Here is a 16,233-nt window from a genome sequence, read left to right as displayed (position 1 = left end):
ATTATACCTGTTACTCGTAGAGCAAAAGGGTATACTAAATTCCTTGAAAAGAATGTATCATGTATAAGAAAGCGTTTCCGGTCATATAAAGTATATATATTCTTGATCAGGATCAATAGCCAAGTCGAAGTGGCAATGTCCGTCTGTCTGGATTGAAATAATCATTCGAAAGCAAAAGACATAATGCAGCACAGCTGAATGTTGTTCGGCCTGAACATGTAACCGTTTCTTAACCTCTGTGAATGCAGCGATTGTCGTCTCCAGGCTGGCCTTGTTACCCAGCGACAATCTGACTTGGCATTGCTTACCAAAACAATGATGGAGTCTATCTAAAATTGTGGGTTAAAGGTGAGCATTATCATACTTAAGAGAACAGTGCTCACCTCCCGCATATCTGAAGCCCTGAGAGACGCACAGATTTTACAAGAATTGCCTAGTTAAGCTATGATTTTGTGCCCCATCTTAACTCGCACATAAATTGCAGCTATTCACTTGGTAAAACATCGCCTAGGTCCTAAACGAAAGTTCTCGCATGAAAGATTTCCGCAAGCACAGCAAATGGGCGTTTCAGCCTCCTACGAATAACCGCCATCAGAAGGTTCAGCTGCAATATGTTGTAGGTCTCGTATCGCCAGGAAAGACGTACAGCTTCCATTAAACGTTACCGTCCGGTTCTGTTCTCTACGACTTGCAACGGCTAGCTCAGAGAATTTTGATTTCCCGACTCAGGAGAAAACAGGGTTTTAAGTTTAACACTCGGTTTGGATTAGAATACTCGGTTTCTGCGTCGAGCCGTCATTCCTTCGTCGTCCCGCGTCGCACCGGCTCGAATGTGACCTAGGATGTTATGGTGGCGGGGCCGCAAGGTTATCCTCTGTTAGGTCGAACCAAAGCACTTCCCAGAACCAGCTTTGCCAACACCCGCGAAAGCTCCTGTCGCAAGACACCAGCCCATGACTCTAGACCCTTCTGACCGGGCCAGGTCCTTGCCCTCTTCCGTATCCTCGCTGGGTGGATACCCTCTTAGTTACTGCCCAGATGAAGTATAGGGGCCTTGTAATACGCATGGCAAATATCTGACAGTAAACGAGATATTAGACTTTCCAACGCCTCGATGATGAGTTTTCATACTCCTCACACTTCCTCTTCGGAACCACCTATATCTGGTGATAAAGACTTTCGTTATGGAAGCTGAAAGCGTACACCAGCTCACAATTGAACACCAAACTTCGTTTCATTTCACTTTGCTTTTTTCTTTTTTGAGCGTTTTCCGTTAAATTTTTTTAAGCGCTCTCGTATAGTATAGACCTCCCGTAGGTATAGACCTACTAAAATTCGATTGACGGAAAAAGTCAACGCAAACGGTGTTTTTTATGGTTTGGTTAGGCCTTTGATTGTAAGATCACGACAGTTATACTGTTCTTTGTAATTGATTTTAGAGCAGCAAAGGATTGTGAGGAGTCTTAAAACTCCCCACAAATTTGGGCGCAGGGGAGTGGCCAACAACAGCGAAGACGGCTGCGATGCAGAAAGAGTCAAGGACGGTCAGGTCAAACGGTACCGCGCTGGACCTTGAACGCCGGCAAAGCGGAGGGACCGTGAACTAACGGTACCGCTAACGGACCAAGGGGACGGAGGTCGACCGGTAACGGGACATGCACAAAGAGGACGCACAGGGAACTAACGGTACATGAGTTGGACCTTGTACCCTTGTACCAGTCAGTCACAATACGGGAGAAGCCGTACGTACGCGAGAATAGTCGATGAGAGTCGCGCGGTCAGGACGCGGCCGCGCAGTTGCGTAGTCGGAACGGAGTCTGAAGGCGGAGTAGTGGATTCAGTCAACCAGACCGCGCGTGAAAGGAAGTAGTGAGATGGTGCGTTAAAAAAAGGGGTTCGGGAGTAAGAACGAGCGGGTAAGTAGGGAAAGAATAAACAGTGGAAGCGTTGGGCAGCGGGCAGTGGCCCGCAGGAAGTGAAGGACGATCACTGCAAGGGAAGAGTGATCCTGGGAGTGGAGGAAAAGATCCTGGCGTGTCTGAAAGGGTCAGTGAAGTCAGTGGTCAGCAAAGGTGGTCCCAGGCCGAGCGTTGCCTCGCCCGTGGACGATACAGCCTGACCCATAACATCCTAATCCCGGCCGGCCCGAAGGCAAGGCGTTCCAGGATAAACGCCACAGGAGCAGTGAGATCAGGAAGAGTCAGGCATAAAACAGTAGAATAAATCGATTATAATAAGAACCATCCGCTTTTCCTCGGTCGGGCAATCATACAAATCATAAATTTGGTGGGACGAACGCCCAAACTCTCTGAGCTAGCCGTTGCAATTCGTAGCGAGCAAAAATAGAAAAATCAGTTTGTTACAGGATACATTTGGGGTCATATAAAAAGAATGCACTTCATAATCAGTTATATCCATGTCCTCCATGCCCAACTGAAAATTTATTGAAAATAATAGTAAGAAATAATGTTTTTACGGTATACATTATTATAAGTGTATTTTATTGCTGCAAGGGTAAATAACTTCGGCTAGCTTTCTTTCATGCTTCGTGTTTATGAATGAAGCAGTCTCTCGTGCGCTTCCTTTATACATAGACTGCGGACGGCACTAATTTATATTTCGATAGTAAATATTAAATAAATTAATTTATTTTAATATATCTTACTTATTTTGTGTTATTTTAGGAAGTGGTAATAGCTAGTTATTATAAGTGTATTTTATTGCTGCAAGGGTAAATAACTTCGGCTAGCTTTCTTTCATGCTTCGTGTTTATGAATGAAGCAGTCTCTCGTGCGCTTCCTTTATACATAGACTGCGGACGGCACTAATTTATATTTCGATAGTAAATATTAAATAAATTAATTTATTTTAATATATCTTACTTATTTTGTGTTATTTTAGGAAGTGGTAATAGCTAGTTCATTATCTGTAACCAGCGGAATGCTCAACCTAATGAAAAATTGTCCCAAGGAAGCTGCTCATCTCAGAAAAGAACTTTTAATTGCTGCCCGTCATATATTTGCTACAGATTTACGTCAAAGTAAGTTTTAAAATAAAAGTTGCATAATTAAAACAGGAGATGAATGCGAAATTTCATCATTCTAAGATATCCATAGATATGGGGAAATAAAACGAGAAAAAAGGGCGCTTGCACTGCGCCTTTGTCTGTTTTATAGTTCGATCTCAAATGAACTATATTTTTATACACGTTACTCGTAGAGTAAAAGGGTATACTAGTTCGGTATAGTTTGTTGAAAAGTGTGTAACCGTCCTTCCATATAAGCGTCGAGATCTTAGGAACTATAAAAGCTAGAAGGTTGAGATGCAGACACCAGAGACATAGACGCAGCTCAAGTTTGTTGACCCATGTTGCCATGCCCAAAAACTGCCACGACCACACTTATGTAAAATGTTTTCATATTTTTTTCATATTTGTATTAGTCTTGTAAATTTTTATCGAATCGCAAAAAACCTTTTGCCACGCCCACTCTAACACCCTTACCTTTCGATATTTTTCTATATTTTTATAATAAGTCTTTTAGTATTCTTTCTTTTTTCCACGCTCACACTTTTGAACAATTTTTGAATATTTTTCATTCCCCAATATTTATCGAAATCTCAGAAAAATGATGAAATTTCGCGTTCGCTTTCCCACTAGCTGAGTAACGGATATTTAACAAACTGGACTAAAACATTTTCTCTTTGTTTTCAAAATTAGATTTTCCTAATATTAAAAATTTATATTACACAAGTACTGTTAGCTTTTTGGCATCTTAATTATCCAATTAAAACTCAGCCTGTTTTTGTTTTAATTATAAATTTGATTTCTTGCGAATTTGCGCTAAGAGTAGCGGCTACAACAAAAGAGGTATTTGACTGCGAAAAAGTTCGCCGAAATCTATGCTTAGCGATAAAGAAACGAAGAGTGAGTAAAAAAGAACGACCTACGCTGCCAGCTGATATACAATATACAATGCATAGAAAAACCCAAGAAAGAGCTGTTAATTCTGCGGAAACTTATGTTACCTTCTATTACTCTTTCAATGGTGGTAAAAATTTAATTTTAAATGTTTCGCTGATTCTTAAACCATTTGATGCAATCGAATTCTTACTGTTTTATTTACTCTTAAACTTTTTTTAGAATTTATTCCATCAATCGAACAATTGTTTGATGAGGATTTGCTTATTGGAAAAGGAGTTACATTGGATTCTATTCGGCCATTGGCGTATTCAACTTTAGCTGACCTAGCTCACCACGTTCGCCAAAGCCTAAATATAGACGTTTTAATAAAAGCAGTGAATCTGTTTTCAAAAAATGTTCATGATGAATCACTTGCTGTGGGAATACAAACCATGTCTTGCAAGCTTTTGTTAAATCTCGTTGATTGTTTACGTCATCACAGTGAAACAGAGCCCCAAAGATCAAAAGCGTTACTCTCAAAACTGTTAAAAGTGTTTGTAAAAAAATTTGAATCTATAGCAAAAATTCAGCTGCCATTAATAATTCAAAAGTGGTAAGTCGGTGCATATATTTTTACAGTAGCCTAAGAAATACATTGTAAATCCATAGTGGTGCTATCAATGATTTCTAAGGTTGACAGTAAGGTATTTATCTAACCTATTTAATTTTTGTAAGGATTTTAATGAGTTTTAGAAATGAAGTAATATAAGTGCAAATAGCTTAAGCAAAAAACTTAAACAGCATGTGAGTTTCCTGACAATTGGTCTGCTTACTACTCAAAAGCAAAGCCGGTCGGGCTTGGCTGGATCGACTCGGCTTTTTGATCCTGATCAAGAATATATATACTTTATGTAGTCGAACAACTCTTCTTCTACCTTTTACAAACTTTTCAGCGCATCTATCCACCCTATTACTAAAGACACTAGAGTAACAAGATGCGTAACGCCATGCGATTTTTTGGCACACGCTTTTTTTGCCGTGGCTCTAGAGGTGGCTCCAGTCTCTCGAATTTTTGTTGAAGAGCGAAAGAGCGGAGAGCGCGAACAGCTCTTTTTTTACGCATACAGTGATGGCAGACAACTGCATGTGTGCACACTGAGCATTCGTGTGCATTGTAAATTTGACAAAATAAACGAAATTAAAAAACTTTAAAATTATAATAGTTATATCATGTTGCTACGAAATTGGCCAAAATTCCAAATATGTAAATTCGTTTCTTCGATCAGAATTGATTTCGGCCCGAAAATCGTCTTCTATCACAAGTACGCACACATATGCACGTTCTCGTCTATCGTTTTTACACACACAAGCAAGCAAATTCTATTTTTAGACTTCTTACGCTCTCAGCGTAAGCGAGTGGACAGAGAACAATTTTGGCCGTCACCAAAAAAGTCGCTGCATAGTGACAAACCAATGTATGGCCGGTACGCAACTTCTTATTCTGGTTTCTTTGTTATTACCAAAGACATTAGAATAACAAGTCGAATTCATTGTAGTAAATCATGTTAATCATGATTTAGCTTAGCTTTTCGTAAAATTTGGCTAAAAAATAAAAATTTTAAAAATATATAAGCTGGGTCGAGAAAAACAATTGACCACAATTGAGTTCTTCTGAAAAACCACTAAAAAAAATCTTTTTGGATATCCGCCATTTTCTACTGGCAGTTTTTACTATTTAGAAAAAAGTTCGGATTAAAACGGGTTTTTATTGGGGCGCTTAATCTTTGAAATAAAAAAAATTTACCTGAATAAATTTTCGAAAATTTGTTTTTATTAAATAAACGCATTATTGCGAAGTGCGTGGAACTTCGATCGAACTGAAGACCCATTTTCATAACACTTTTTATGATTTGCACGTGCTGCTCGACACCTGCCATGTTGGTTTTTGACGAATAAATGAATATAACACACCTCAATTGACATCTGTCACTCAAACAACATTACCCCAATGAGCTTTTAAAGTTCGAGCGTCCTTATTGGATAAAAAATGAACAGCAATTATTTAAAAATAAATCGGAAAAGTTAAAACTTTATATCTTTTAGCTTTTATTATACTTTTTTAGTAACATTTGTTAAATAGTTTCTGATATGTAGTGAGAAGCGTTTATAATAGTTTTTTGTAAATGTATTTATATATTTATGAGGAGTAAAAGCCGAGTCGTCCTGGCCTGGTCCGTCTGTCTGTCCTGTCCGTATAAACGTTGAGATCTCAGGAATTATAAAAGCTAGAACTCATACAGATTCTAGAGACATAGACGCAGCGAAGGTTTTTTGCCCAATGCTGCCACGCCTTTTCTAACGCCCACAAACGGCTCATAACTGACACGCTCACACATTTGAAAATTTTTTAAATTTTTATTCGTTTTATTCTTCCCAATTTCTTTCGGTATGCCAAAAAAAACCTTGGCCACATCTTCAAAACGCCCAAAACGGTCACACAACAGTTTTAAACAATTTTTAAATGTTTTCTTATTTTATTCCCAAAATATCTATCGATATCCCAGAAATTTATGAAATTTCACGCTCGTATTCCTGATAGCTCGGTATCTGATAGTAGGGGAATTATAGTATTACATTCTCTCTTGTTTTTCTTTTGTTGTGCGCGGTACGCGTCACACTCTCCCATCCTTTTAGACACAACGTTTCAGTTCACCTACCATACAGTAGGTCCGTCAGTGACTAAAAACTTTTTTTTGTTTCCCGCACTGTTTGTCTTCCACCTTGCTTCCGCAGCTTATTACTGCGGTTATGCTCCATTTGACCCTTTGTACGATTTTGTGTCCCCGTTGTACACGCGCTTTGTTTTCTTGGTTGTTGGGTCCTTGACCGCAATGGTCACTTGTGAAGTAAATCATATTACCTTCTAGGGTCCGTCATACTTTGGTTTTCTGCATTTATTTTGCTGTCGCTTCTCCTGCTGCTCTTTTCTGTAGCTTCTCCTACTTATCTACTCTGTCTTGCAGCAGACCAGCTCGGCCAATCAATATCGCTTCCGCAGATTGTAATGTTTTTTCAGCTGCTGTGACGCTTCTTCCATATGTCCCATGGCCTCCTTCTGCACTCCCTGCATCCGTTTCCATCTACAGTATTCTCCATAAGCCCCGAGCCATCTGTCACCTTGTCGAATATCGTGCCTAGTGACCTTAGCTCCCTCGCCAATATCAACTGTTCTGGGCTAAACTGTGTGGCTACTGATGTACTGCTATTGTATGCCAGCATCCGCTCTGGTACATGCTCATTCCACTTTCTTTGCTCCTTAGTTCGAAGACGATGTTTTCACCGTTCGGTTCGTCCGTTACATTTCTTCATTGCGGACGAGATTATCTTTTCCTGGAATACCCGTAGGAACGCACCTGCCGTGGCCTGCCTTCTTGCCGCCAGTTCCAGCCATCTCGAAAACTTGTCGACGATCACCAAGAGGGTAGTCGATAGTCTTCTTTACAACTACTCTACTTGTGCTTTATTGGTTTGTCATCCTGAAGGTATACCTTGTTTTGCTAGCCCTGCTTATGTTCTTGAATACTGGTCTTTGTTTGTCCACGGCTCGTCCACTTCTTCTTGGTTCTCCTTCTGTTCGTCCTAACCACCCCCTGTTATCTGCAGATTTCCGCATCTCAGACCGCTGTGTCCCGTCAGGAAATCTATTCCCAGCTGTAACCTTCTCCAGAACTATGGACAATACTGTGGATGCTTTTCCTCCAAATCGGATTCTCGCCTCGAACATTCCCATCGTCCTTTGTCTGGATCTGTTGGCCAGGTTTATGTACTCAGGCTTCCTGCGCTTCCCAGCCCTGCTCTGCAACATTTGGTCGTTCTACTCTACCGTCGTAGAGTAAAAGGGTATACTAGATTCGCTGAAAAGTATGTAGCAGGCAGAAGGAAGCGTTTCCGACTATATAAATCGGATATATTCTTGATCAGGATCGATCTAGCCATGTCTGTCTGTCCGTCCGACTAACCGTCTGTCCGTATGAACGTCTAGATCTCTGGAACTATAAAAGCTAGAAGGTTGAGATTCAGCATACAGATTCTAGAGAAAAAGACGTAGCGCACGACTCTAACCATTTTTCGAAATTTTTCATAATTTTATTATTTGGTCATGCCCACTTTAACGCCCTTAAGCCGACAACCGGTTACGCCCACACTTTTGAACAATTTTTAAATTTTGTCTGATTTTATTCCCCAATATTTATCGATTTTTCAGAAAAATTATGAAATTTCGCGTTCGCATTCACACTAGCTGAGTAACAGGTTCCTGATAGTCAGGGAACTCGACTATTGCATTCTCTCTTGTTTTTATATATGTTTGTTGGTTACATTCATTATTTTTCTTTTGTTGTGCGCGGTACGCTTCACAAACTTACTAGCTTTTTCTTCACGTTCATAGGGACAACAGATCCTGTTTATTTAATGTACTAACGTTTGTTGGGTTTTTTTTTTCTTCTTTAAAGCAAAGGACACTCAATTTCTGGAGCTATAGTAAATTCATCTGGCAACGTTTCCATGTCACAAATTAACGCGCCAGATCTAAAAGACGTACGTATTAATGAATGTGATGGAAATCATACTAAGTGAGTTATGTTATTTTAGGACATATCCAACATCCAAGTATCTGCATCTGGATCACAATGGATTTATTCCGTAAATGTCGCTGAATTTCGAAGCTTAGTAAAAACTCTTGTTGGTGGAGTAAAAACAATAACTTGGGGTTTTTTTAACTCAAAGGTAAAAGAATTTATTTGGTTCGTTTTTTTTTTTTTAATATTTTTGTATAAAGTTTCAGCTAACTGACACAATTCTTGCCAGCCATGAAAAAATTTTTGGACCTGAAATTGTATGTTCTTATATCGACTTGGTTTACTATGCGATGGAGGCTTTAGATATATACACTATAAACGTTAATCCAAATCAACAGAGAACTTCTGGATTGATTTCGAGAAGTAAAGAAGAAAAAGAAGTCTTGGAGCACTTTAGTGGCATAGTAAGTAATATAACGGAATATATTTAGCTTGAAAATTTTTTTAACATTTATTGGTAGATGCTCAAATGTGATAATATCTTCCCTTTATACCCGTTACTCGTTTAGTAAAATGGTATACTAGATTCGCTGAAAAATATGAAACAGGTTGAAGGAAACGATCCCGCCCATATAAAGTATATACATTCTTGATCAGGATCATTAGTCGAGGCAATCTGGCCCTGTTGGTCCGTTTTCCAGTCCGTCCGTATATATATAAAGTATATATATTCTTGATCAGGATCATTAGTCGAGTCGATCTGGCCCTGTTGGTCCGTTTGCTGCCGCACCCTTTAGATCGGATTGTAAGTCTAAATGACAAGAAATGCATAATTTAACATCGTCTGCGTACAGAAGTTCACTTGAATGTTTTATTACTAAGAGAAGGTCGTTAATAAATGAGTTAAGATTAAGCGGACCAAATTGGCTTGGCTCCCGTGTGGGACACCTAATTGTGTGATTACCTGCAAAGGTGCTGCATTTAAAAAAAAACTTGGGAAAGGCGACGATTAACAGGTTCCTCTGTAATTGCTTGCATCCAATCTGTTACCTTTTGTGTAGAGACGAATCAGAAAGGACGCTTTCCATGAACTGTGAAGATTTCAGAGATAAGGTAAACATTTTAAGAAGAGACCTTCCCAAGTCTTCCGCACAGAATCTGCGCACACAGCACACAGAATAGACTGGCTTAACACGCTGAAGATCGTAAAGTATTGAGCTTCGGTTTGGTGGGACAAAATATTAGATTCGACTTAGATACCGCATAAGAGTATGGCTGTTCGGAATGAGGTAACGTAGAATACGTTGTTGGAAAGATCTTGGCAAAAAGATCGGCTACTGCCTGATCCGATGTTACCGTATTACTTTCAAAAAATAGCGATGAAGGGTACGAAATTGTTTTGCTCTTAGTGTTAACAAAAGTATAAAACTATTTCGGATCCTGTGCGAACTGAAACTAAAAAAGGTTTAAATGGTTCTTGGAGTGGGTTTTCCATGGCTGTTTGTAATGCTTCGGAGTAGGAGATGCACTAAATTTGTCTGCTTTGGCGAAAACTACGTCTGGCGTTGAATGACGCGTTTGGTTGACGCAAACCTATCGCTCGTCTCATGCGACTCTTTAGCTCCTTATAGACCGCATAGCCTCTGTAGTTTGCCGTATTTTTGCAGTTTGTGTGGTTCTTCCACGGTGATCCTTCAATGCTATAACAACTGCAGCTTGAAAAGTTGGTGTCCTTTGTTTTTTTATGGCTTTGATATCTATTTCGAGCTCGATCTTAAAGTGTGGTTGCGGAGCTTTGTTCCTGTTAAATATGTTGCTAACCATTTTTGCAGCAGAATCCCTTGTCTCTAAGGGCTATTTGAATCTCAGAGGGGCGACGTCGGGTTCGATTCCTTTTAGTACAAATAGTTTTCTTCTTTTATTTCCTCTTTCCTCTTCTTTTTTGTTTCCTCCAGATATTTGGACACAGTTCGAAAGTGTTCTTCGTATTTCGTTACCTTTGGTTTCGTGGATGTTTCCTTTAAGAAGCGGAACAATGGAAATTTTAGTCCCCGACCAGGGAAACAATTTTGTTGACTAGGTCAACAACGCCCATTCTAACGCACACAAACCCAAAACTGCCCCGCCCGCACTATTTTAATAGTCTTGTAAATTACCACTTACACTAGCTGTCGGTATCTGATAGTCGGGGAACTCAACTTTAGCATTACCTCTGGTTGGAGTTTTAATTAACGATTAATGTTTTTAAAATTATAGTTTGCGTTGTTTGTATAGTTTGTATTTGATTCTAAAAGCTCCAAAGCCTTGGCGAGTAAGCATTCGATTATATATATAAGCTCTTAGCAAGGGTCCTTTTTCTATGATAACCAAAGCTAAGCTTACATTATTTTAATTATATTTACTAATTGCTTCTTTTTATTTATTCAACAGTTTTTAATGATGCACTCCCAAAACTTTCAAGAAATATTTTCAACTACAATTAATTTCTTGGTGGAAAGGATCTACAAAAATCAGTCCTTACAAGTGATAGCGAACTCCTTTTTAGCAAATCCTACTACTTCACCTCTGTTTGCCACTGTGCTAGTGGAATATCTATTGAACAAAATGGAAGAAATGGGATCCAACTTGGAACGCTCCAACTTGTATCTGCGGTTATTCAAGTTGGTATTCGGCAGCGTAAGTCTTTTTCCGGTCGAAAATGAACAGATGTTGCGTCCACATCTCCATAAAATAGTCAATCGATCCATGGAATTGGCTTTGATATCGGAAGAGCCGTATAACTACTTTTTACTTCTGAGGGCATTGTTTAGATCGATTGGAGGAGGAAGCCATGACCTATTATACCAAGAGTTTCTGCCACTTTTACCAAACCTTTTAGAAGGATTAAATCGCCTGCAGAGTGGATTTCATAAACAGCACATGCGAGATCTTTTCGTGGAACTCTGCCTTACAGTTCCGGTCCGCTTGTCATCTTTACTGCCCTATTTACCAATGTTAATGGACCCTTTAGTTTCTGCGTTAAACGGATCTCCTACGTTAATAAGTCAGGTAATTACATATGTCTTTAAATTTTCAATTATTTTTTCATTATGTTTTGATACCGCTATAGTCGAGTTTCTCGACCGTTGCTTAGCTAGTGGAAATGTGAAAGCGATTATTAGATATTGAGGAATAATATGAAAAAAATGTGTTTTACATTGTAAGTGTAAGGAGATGCGCGGCCAAAGTTATTTTGGTATACTGATATACATTTAAAAGACATACAATAAATCGAAGGAAAATCAATACATTTTTCAAAAGTGTGGAAGTTTTGGCGTTAATTGGGCGTGGCATAAATTTTCTTTTTTGCAAATCGATAAAAATTTACAAGAATTGATAATAAAGTGAAAAAAACACACAATTTACCAAAAGTGTATGCGTGGCAGTTTTGGGTGGTTTTTGGGCATGCAAAATGAGTAAACAAACTTGAGCTGCGTCGCATGCTTAATCTCAACATTCTTGATTTTGTAGTTCCTGAGATCTCAAATTTATGGGAACGGACGGACACACGGACATGGCCAGATCGACTCGGCTGTTGATCCCAATCAAGAATTCTTTCTATGGTCTTCATACTTTTCAACTAATGTGACTAGACAAAGAGATAGATTGCGGAAGGGGAGAACTATATAGATAACGATGATATTGCTGCACAGGTGCAGTAAAGTTGAACTATGTCTCCAACGTTGGCATGCTTTCACATAACAATGCGGCTTGGAGACACGACAGGTATAATAATTTAAAATTTTGATTTGGCATTCAAAATAGAAAATTCAATATTGAAAACATTTTTTATGAAGGCTCATTAAATATGGAATGGTTGAAAATGTAGTGCTAGGCAGGTGTAGGTTTGGTAGGGTAATGGTGAATAAACCCTATTACCAGATTCAGTTCTATAACCGATACTAGTTTATTTGTAGTGATGCTGTTTTAATAGTTTAACCAATGACCAATAAATTCATATACTCTAGACTGGCTTAACACTCATATTACAGTTAAAAAAAAGTCTCATCCAAATATATCATTAAACATAAACATGTATAACATTTCATTTTGGATGTGTAGCCAGAAGTAATATTACTATACAAATACTTTTTATCGATTTATTTTTTTATATGATGATTCTATATATAATTTCTATTAGAGGTTTAAACGTTAATTAATTAAACAGAGCTTCAATTAATAGTCCGGTTACATATCGAAAGTCGTTCTTAACGTTAACAAACCTTTTGAGCAACCTTTTGAAAATATAATTTCCGATCTCTGAGCCTCGAACATCTCGAAAGACCTGGATTAGCTTTGGCAAGCGAATAGAGCTTGGTGTATGGAAACTGTCATCCACCAACCCCCTTTCAACTGTGACGAATGCGAGCAGTCAGCCGGTACCATAACCGATTACGACTCTATTATTATGTTTGCTACCTCGATTACTACCCAGCTAATCCTGGATTTGAAAACTTGAACGACCTGGCTTACCCTAGTTAGGCGGGCAGCGTCGGTCAGAAGATTTATACGTATATTATTTTTTTTATTTTATTTTTTTGCGCGCAGTCCCTTGTTTACACTTTCTACACAACCAACCGACCAACCGAGGGGCGCTGTCGTGTATTGTACGGCTCGATTAGCGAGAAGATAGATGCGTTATAGAAAAGAATAGAGTAACCGCGGAAATATATAAATATAAATAAATATTAGTAAGACTTAAAAATAAAAAAAAAGATAGTATTGATTGCTTTAAGAGTGTCTGTTTAGCTAATAAGAACCGCGTTTGCATTTCCATTAGCTGAGTAACGGATATCTGATAGTTGGAGAACTCAACTATAGCGCTTTCTCATTTGTTTTATTTTATTCCATTTTCTATGTATATGCTTGTTTTTTTAATAATGGAATATAATCAGGAAACTTTAAAAATTAAACAAATATTTTGAAATTTTAACAAAAAATATTTAATTTCCACAACTTTTTTTTAGGGCCTGCGAACATTAGAGCTTTGCGTTGACAATTTGCAACCAGACTTTTTGTATGATCATATACAACCAGTGAGAGCTGCTTTAATGCAAGCATTGTGGAAAACTTTAAGAAATCAGGATAACGCCGCCTTGGTTGCCTTTCGCGTTCTAGGAAAATTTGGTGGCGGCAATCGAAAAATGATGGTGGAGCCACAAGCTTTGTCATATATTGTAAACGACAAGCCTACCATTTCCATCGTAACTTATTTTCAGGAATACGAAACGCCAATAGATTTTCCTGTCGATGAGGCGATTAAGTCCGCCTTTCGAGCATTGGGATCAAATTCTACGGACCAGTTTTATAGGAGGCAAAGCTGGGAAGTAATCAGGTGCTTCTTAGCTGCTTTTATTAGTTTGGATGATGAAAAACATATGCTCCTGAAACTTTTTACACATGTAGATTTTGTTGAAAATAAAATTATGAATTGGTCTACGTTTCAACATAAAGTCGGAAACGAAACTGTACGAGAAACGCATCAGACAGCCCTCATAGGTATGTTGGTTGCATCAGCAACAAAGGACTTGCGTGATTCAGTGTGCCCAGTAATGGCTGCTGTTGTCAGGCATTATACTATGGTAGCTATTGCACAACAAGCCGGACCTTTTCCACAAAAGGGCTACCAAGCCACGCATGGAATCGACCCCATGATATTAATAGATGCTTTGGCCTCTTGCATGGGTCATGAAGAAAAGGAGTTATGCAAACCCGGAATAGCTTGTATGGGTATTATACTTGAAACTGCAACAAATATTATGGGTAATAAAGACAGAGCGTGTAAATTGCCCATAATACAGTATCTAGCTGAAAAAATGGTATCCTTATGCTATGATCGGCCATGGTACTCAAAAGTAGGCGGTTGCCAAGCTATTCAATTTTTATGCAAACATATGTCTTTGCGAGCCCTCTTTCAAAATCTCTTTAATTTTTTAAAAGCTTTCATGTTTGTATTAATGGACCTAGAGGGAGATGTTTCTAATGGTGCTATTGAAATAACAAAAAGTTATATGAAAAGCATGTTGGAAATTTGTTTAACACCAATAAACGACTGTTATAAAAATATAGATCTAAAAGATTTACAAGTCAAAGCCACTTATGAAGTTATTCACGAACTAGTGCGGCACATCACAAGCCCTAATACCATTGTTAGAGAAGAATCTATGATACTACTTAAACATATTGGTACAATACAATCCAAAACCGTTTCTGAAGTTATGGATCCGCATAAAGACGTTCTCGCTGACATTATACCGCCAAAGAAGCATTTATTGAGACATCAACCTGCAAATGCGCAAATCGGACTTATGGATGGCAATACATTCTGCACAACTTTGGAGCCACGACTTTTTACAATTGGTAAGCTAAATTAATTTAGTAAAAAGGATTTTTGTTTTTAATATTTATACCTGTTACTCGTCGAGTATAAGGGTATAGCAGATTCGTTCAAAGCGTTTCCGACTATATATAGTAAATATATTCTTGATCTAGCCCTGTCCGTCTGTCCGTTTAGATCTCAGGAACTATAGAAGCTAGAAAGCATACAGATTCTAAAGACAAAGACGCAGCGCAAGTTTTTTGACCCATGTTGCCTCACCCACTCGAACGCCCACAAACCGCACAAAACTACCACGCCCACACTTTTTAAAAGAAGGTTGATATTTTTTCACATTTTTATTAATCTTGTATATTTCTATCGATTTGCAAAAAAAAAAAAATTTCCCGCGCTGAGTAACGAGTATCTGATAGTCGGGGAACTCGACTATAGCATTATCTCTTGTATTTATTTGCACTTTGCAAATAATTAACTTAATTCTGAGTTTTCTTGTATGAAGACCAAGTTTAAAATTCTTTCTAACCTGCGATTTTATTTGATAATTTTCAGATTTGACGAATACCTACCACAAATTATTTTTTCACGAGTTACTAACACTAAGTGAAGCCGAAGATGCCACATTAGCAAAGTTGGACTGTTACAAAAACGTTCCGAATCTTATACCACTTAGGACTAGTGCGTTGCGAGCTTTAGCAGCATGCCACTATATAAGTGATATCGGATACAAAGAAAAAATAATAAATATAATTTTTAAAGTAATGGAAAGTGATAAATCAGAACTTCAGACAACTGCGTTTCTTTGCATGAAGCATTTTATAACTGGAGTTACTCTGGAAAAAGAAAAGGTATGCATTTTTAGGATATTTGAAATATTGCCAATTTCACAATAGACATCACAACCTTATAAAATGTTATCGTTTTTAAAAACATGTTCAAGTTTATGGCAACCGATGATAAAAGCGAAAGATTGAATTAAATGTTACCAAATAGTCTAGTTTCCTTAATTCTTAAATTCTGAAACGGTTCTAACAACTATTGCTGAGCTAAGCTTAAATATGTTCATTTTTTACAAACTCTATCCAAACTCTCTTTCTCCAAACTGATCTCTGCATTTGTACAGAATTATCCATTTCCTCATAATATATAAGTTAACGCAAGTTGCACTTGCATCAGGGTTCTCGGCACTCGCTGCCGCATACCTCACCTTGATATGACAACCAACATGCTGTGGTTCTCCAAATAATAGTCAAGATAGTTAAGAGGGTTCGAGTTTACATTTAGCTTTATTTTAAGATTCAGTTCGCGATCTGCTAGCGGTTCCGTTATGTGTCCGTTCGAGACTGCCTTGCTCTTCTCCCGTCCCGCTGCTTTTATATACG

The 16,233-nt window shown here is 38.3% G+C and overlaps 1 protein-coding gene across 3 annotated transcripts in view; it reads left to right on the top strand.

The window, feature by feature from the left end:
- The window catches only part of LOC6620407 (transcription-associated protein 1), a 56,354-nt gene that overhangs the window by 20,843 nt on the left and 19,278 nt on the right, over positions 1-16,233 (top strand). The window contains exons 6-13 of one of the 3 annotated variants that reach the window (XM_032717068.1): positions 2,902-3,040; positions 4,142-4,514; positions 8,413-8,497; positions 8,552-8,686; positions 8,739-8,942; positions 10,909-11,526; positions 13,485-14,877; positions 15,404-15,699. In XM_032717068.1, coding sequence (XP_032572959.1) covers positions 2,902-3,040; positions 4,142-4,514; positions 8,413-8,497; positions 8,552-8,686; positions 8,739-8,942; positions 10,909-11,526; positions 13,485-14,877; positions 15,404-15,699 — 3,243 coding nt within the window. Of the gene's footprint in view, positions 1-2,684; positions 2,751-2,901; positions 3,041-4,141; positions 4,515-8,412; positions 8,498-8,551; positions 8,687-8,738; positions 8,943-10,908; positions 11,527-13,484; positions 14,878-15,403; positions 15,700-16,233 lie in introns of those variants that run through there. The other 2 variants (XM_032717070.1, XM_032717069.1) reach the window with 2 other exon arrangements.

The sequence above is a fragment of the Drosophila sechellia genome, chromosome 2R (assembly GCF_004382195.2).
Source record: "Drosophila sechellia strain sech25 chromosome 2R, ASM438219v1, whole genome shotgun sequence".
Taxonomy (NCBI): domain Eukaryota; kingdom Metazoa; phylum Arthropoda; class Insecta; order Diptera; family Drosophilidae; genus Drosophila; species Drosophila sechellia.
Note: the sequence above shows the minus strand (reverse complement) of the source record. Positions and strands in the feature narration are given on the sequence as shown.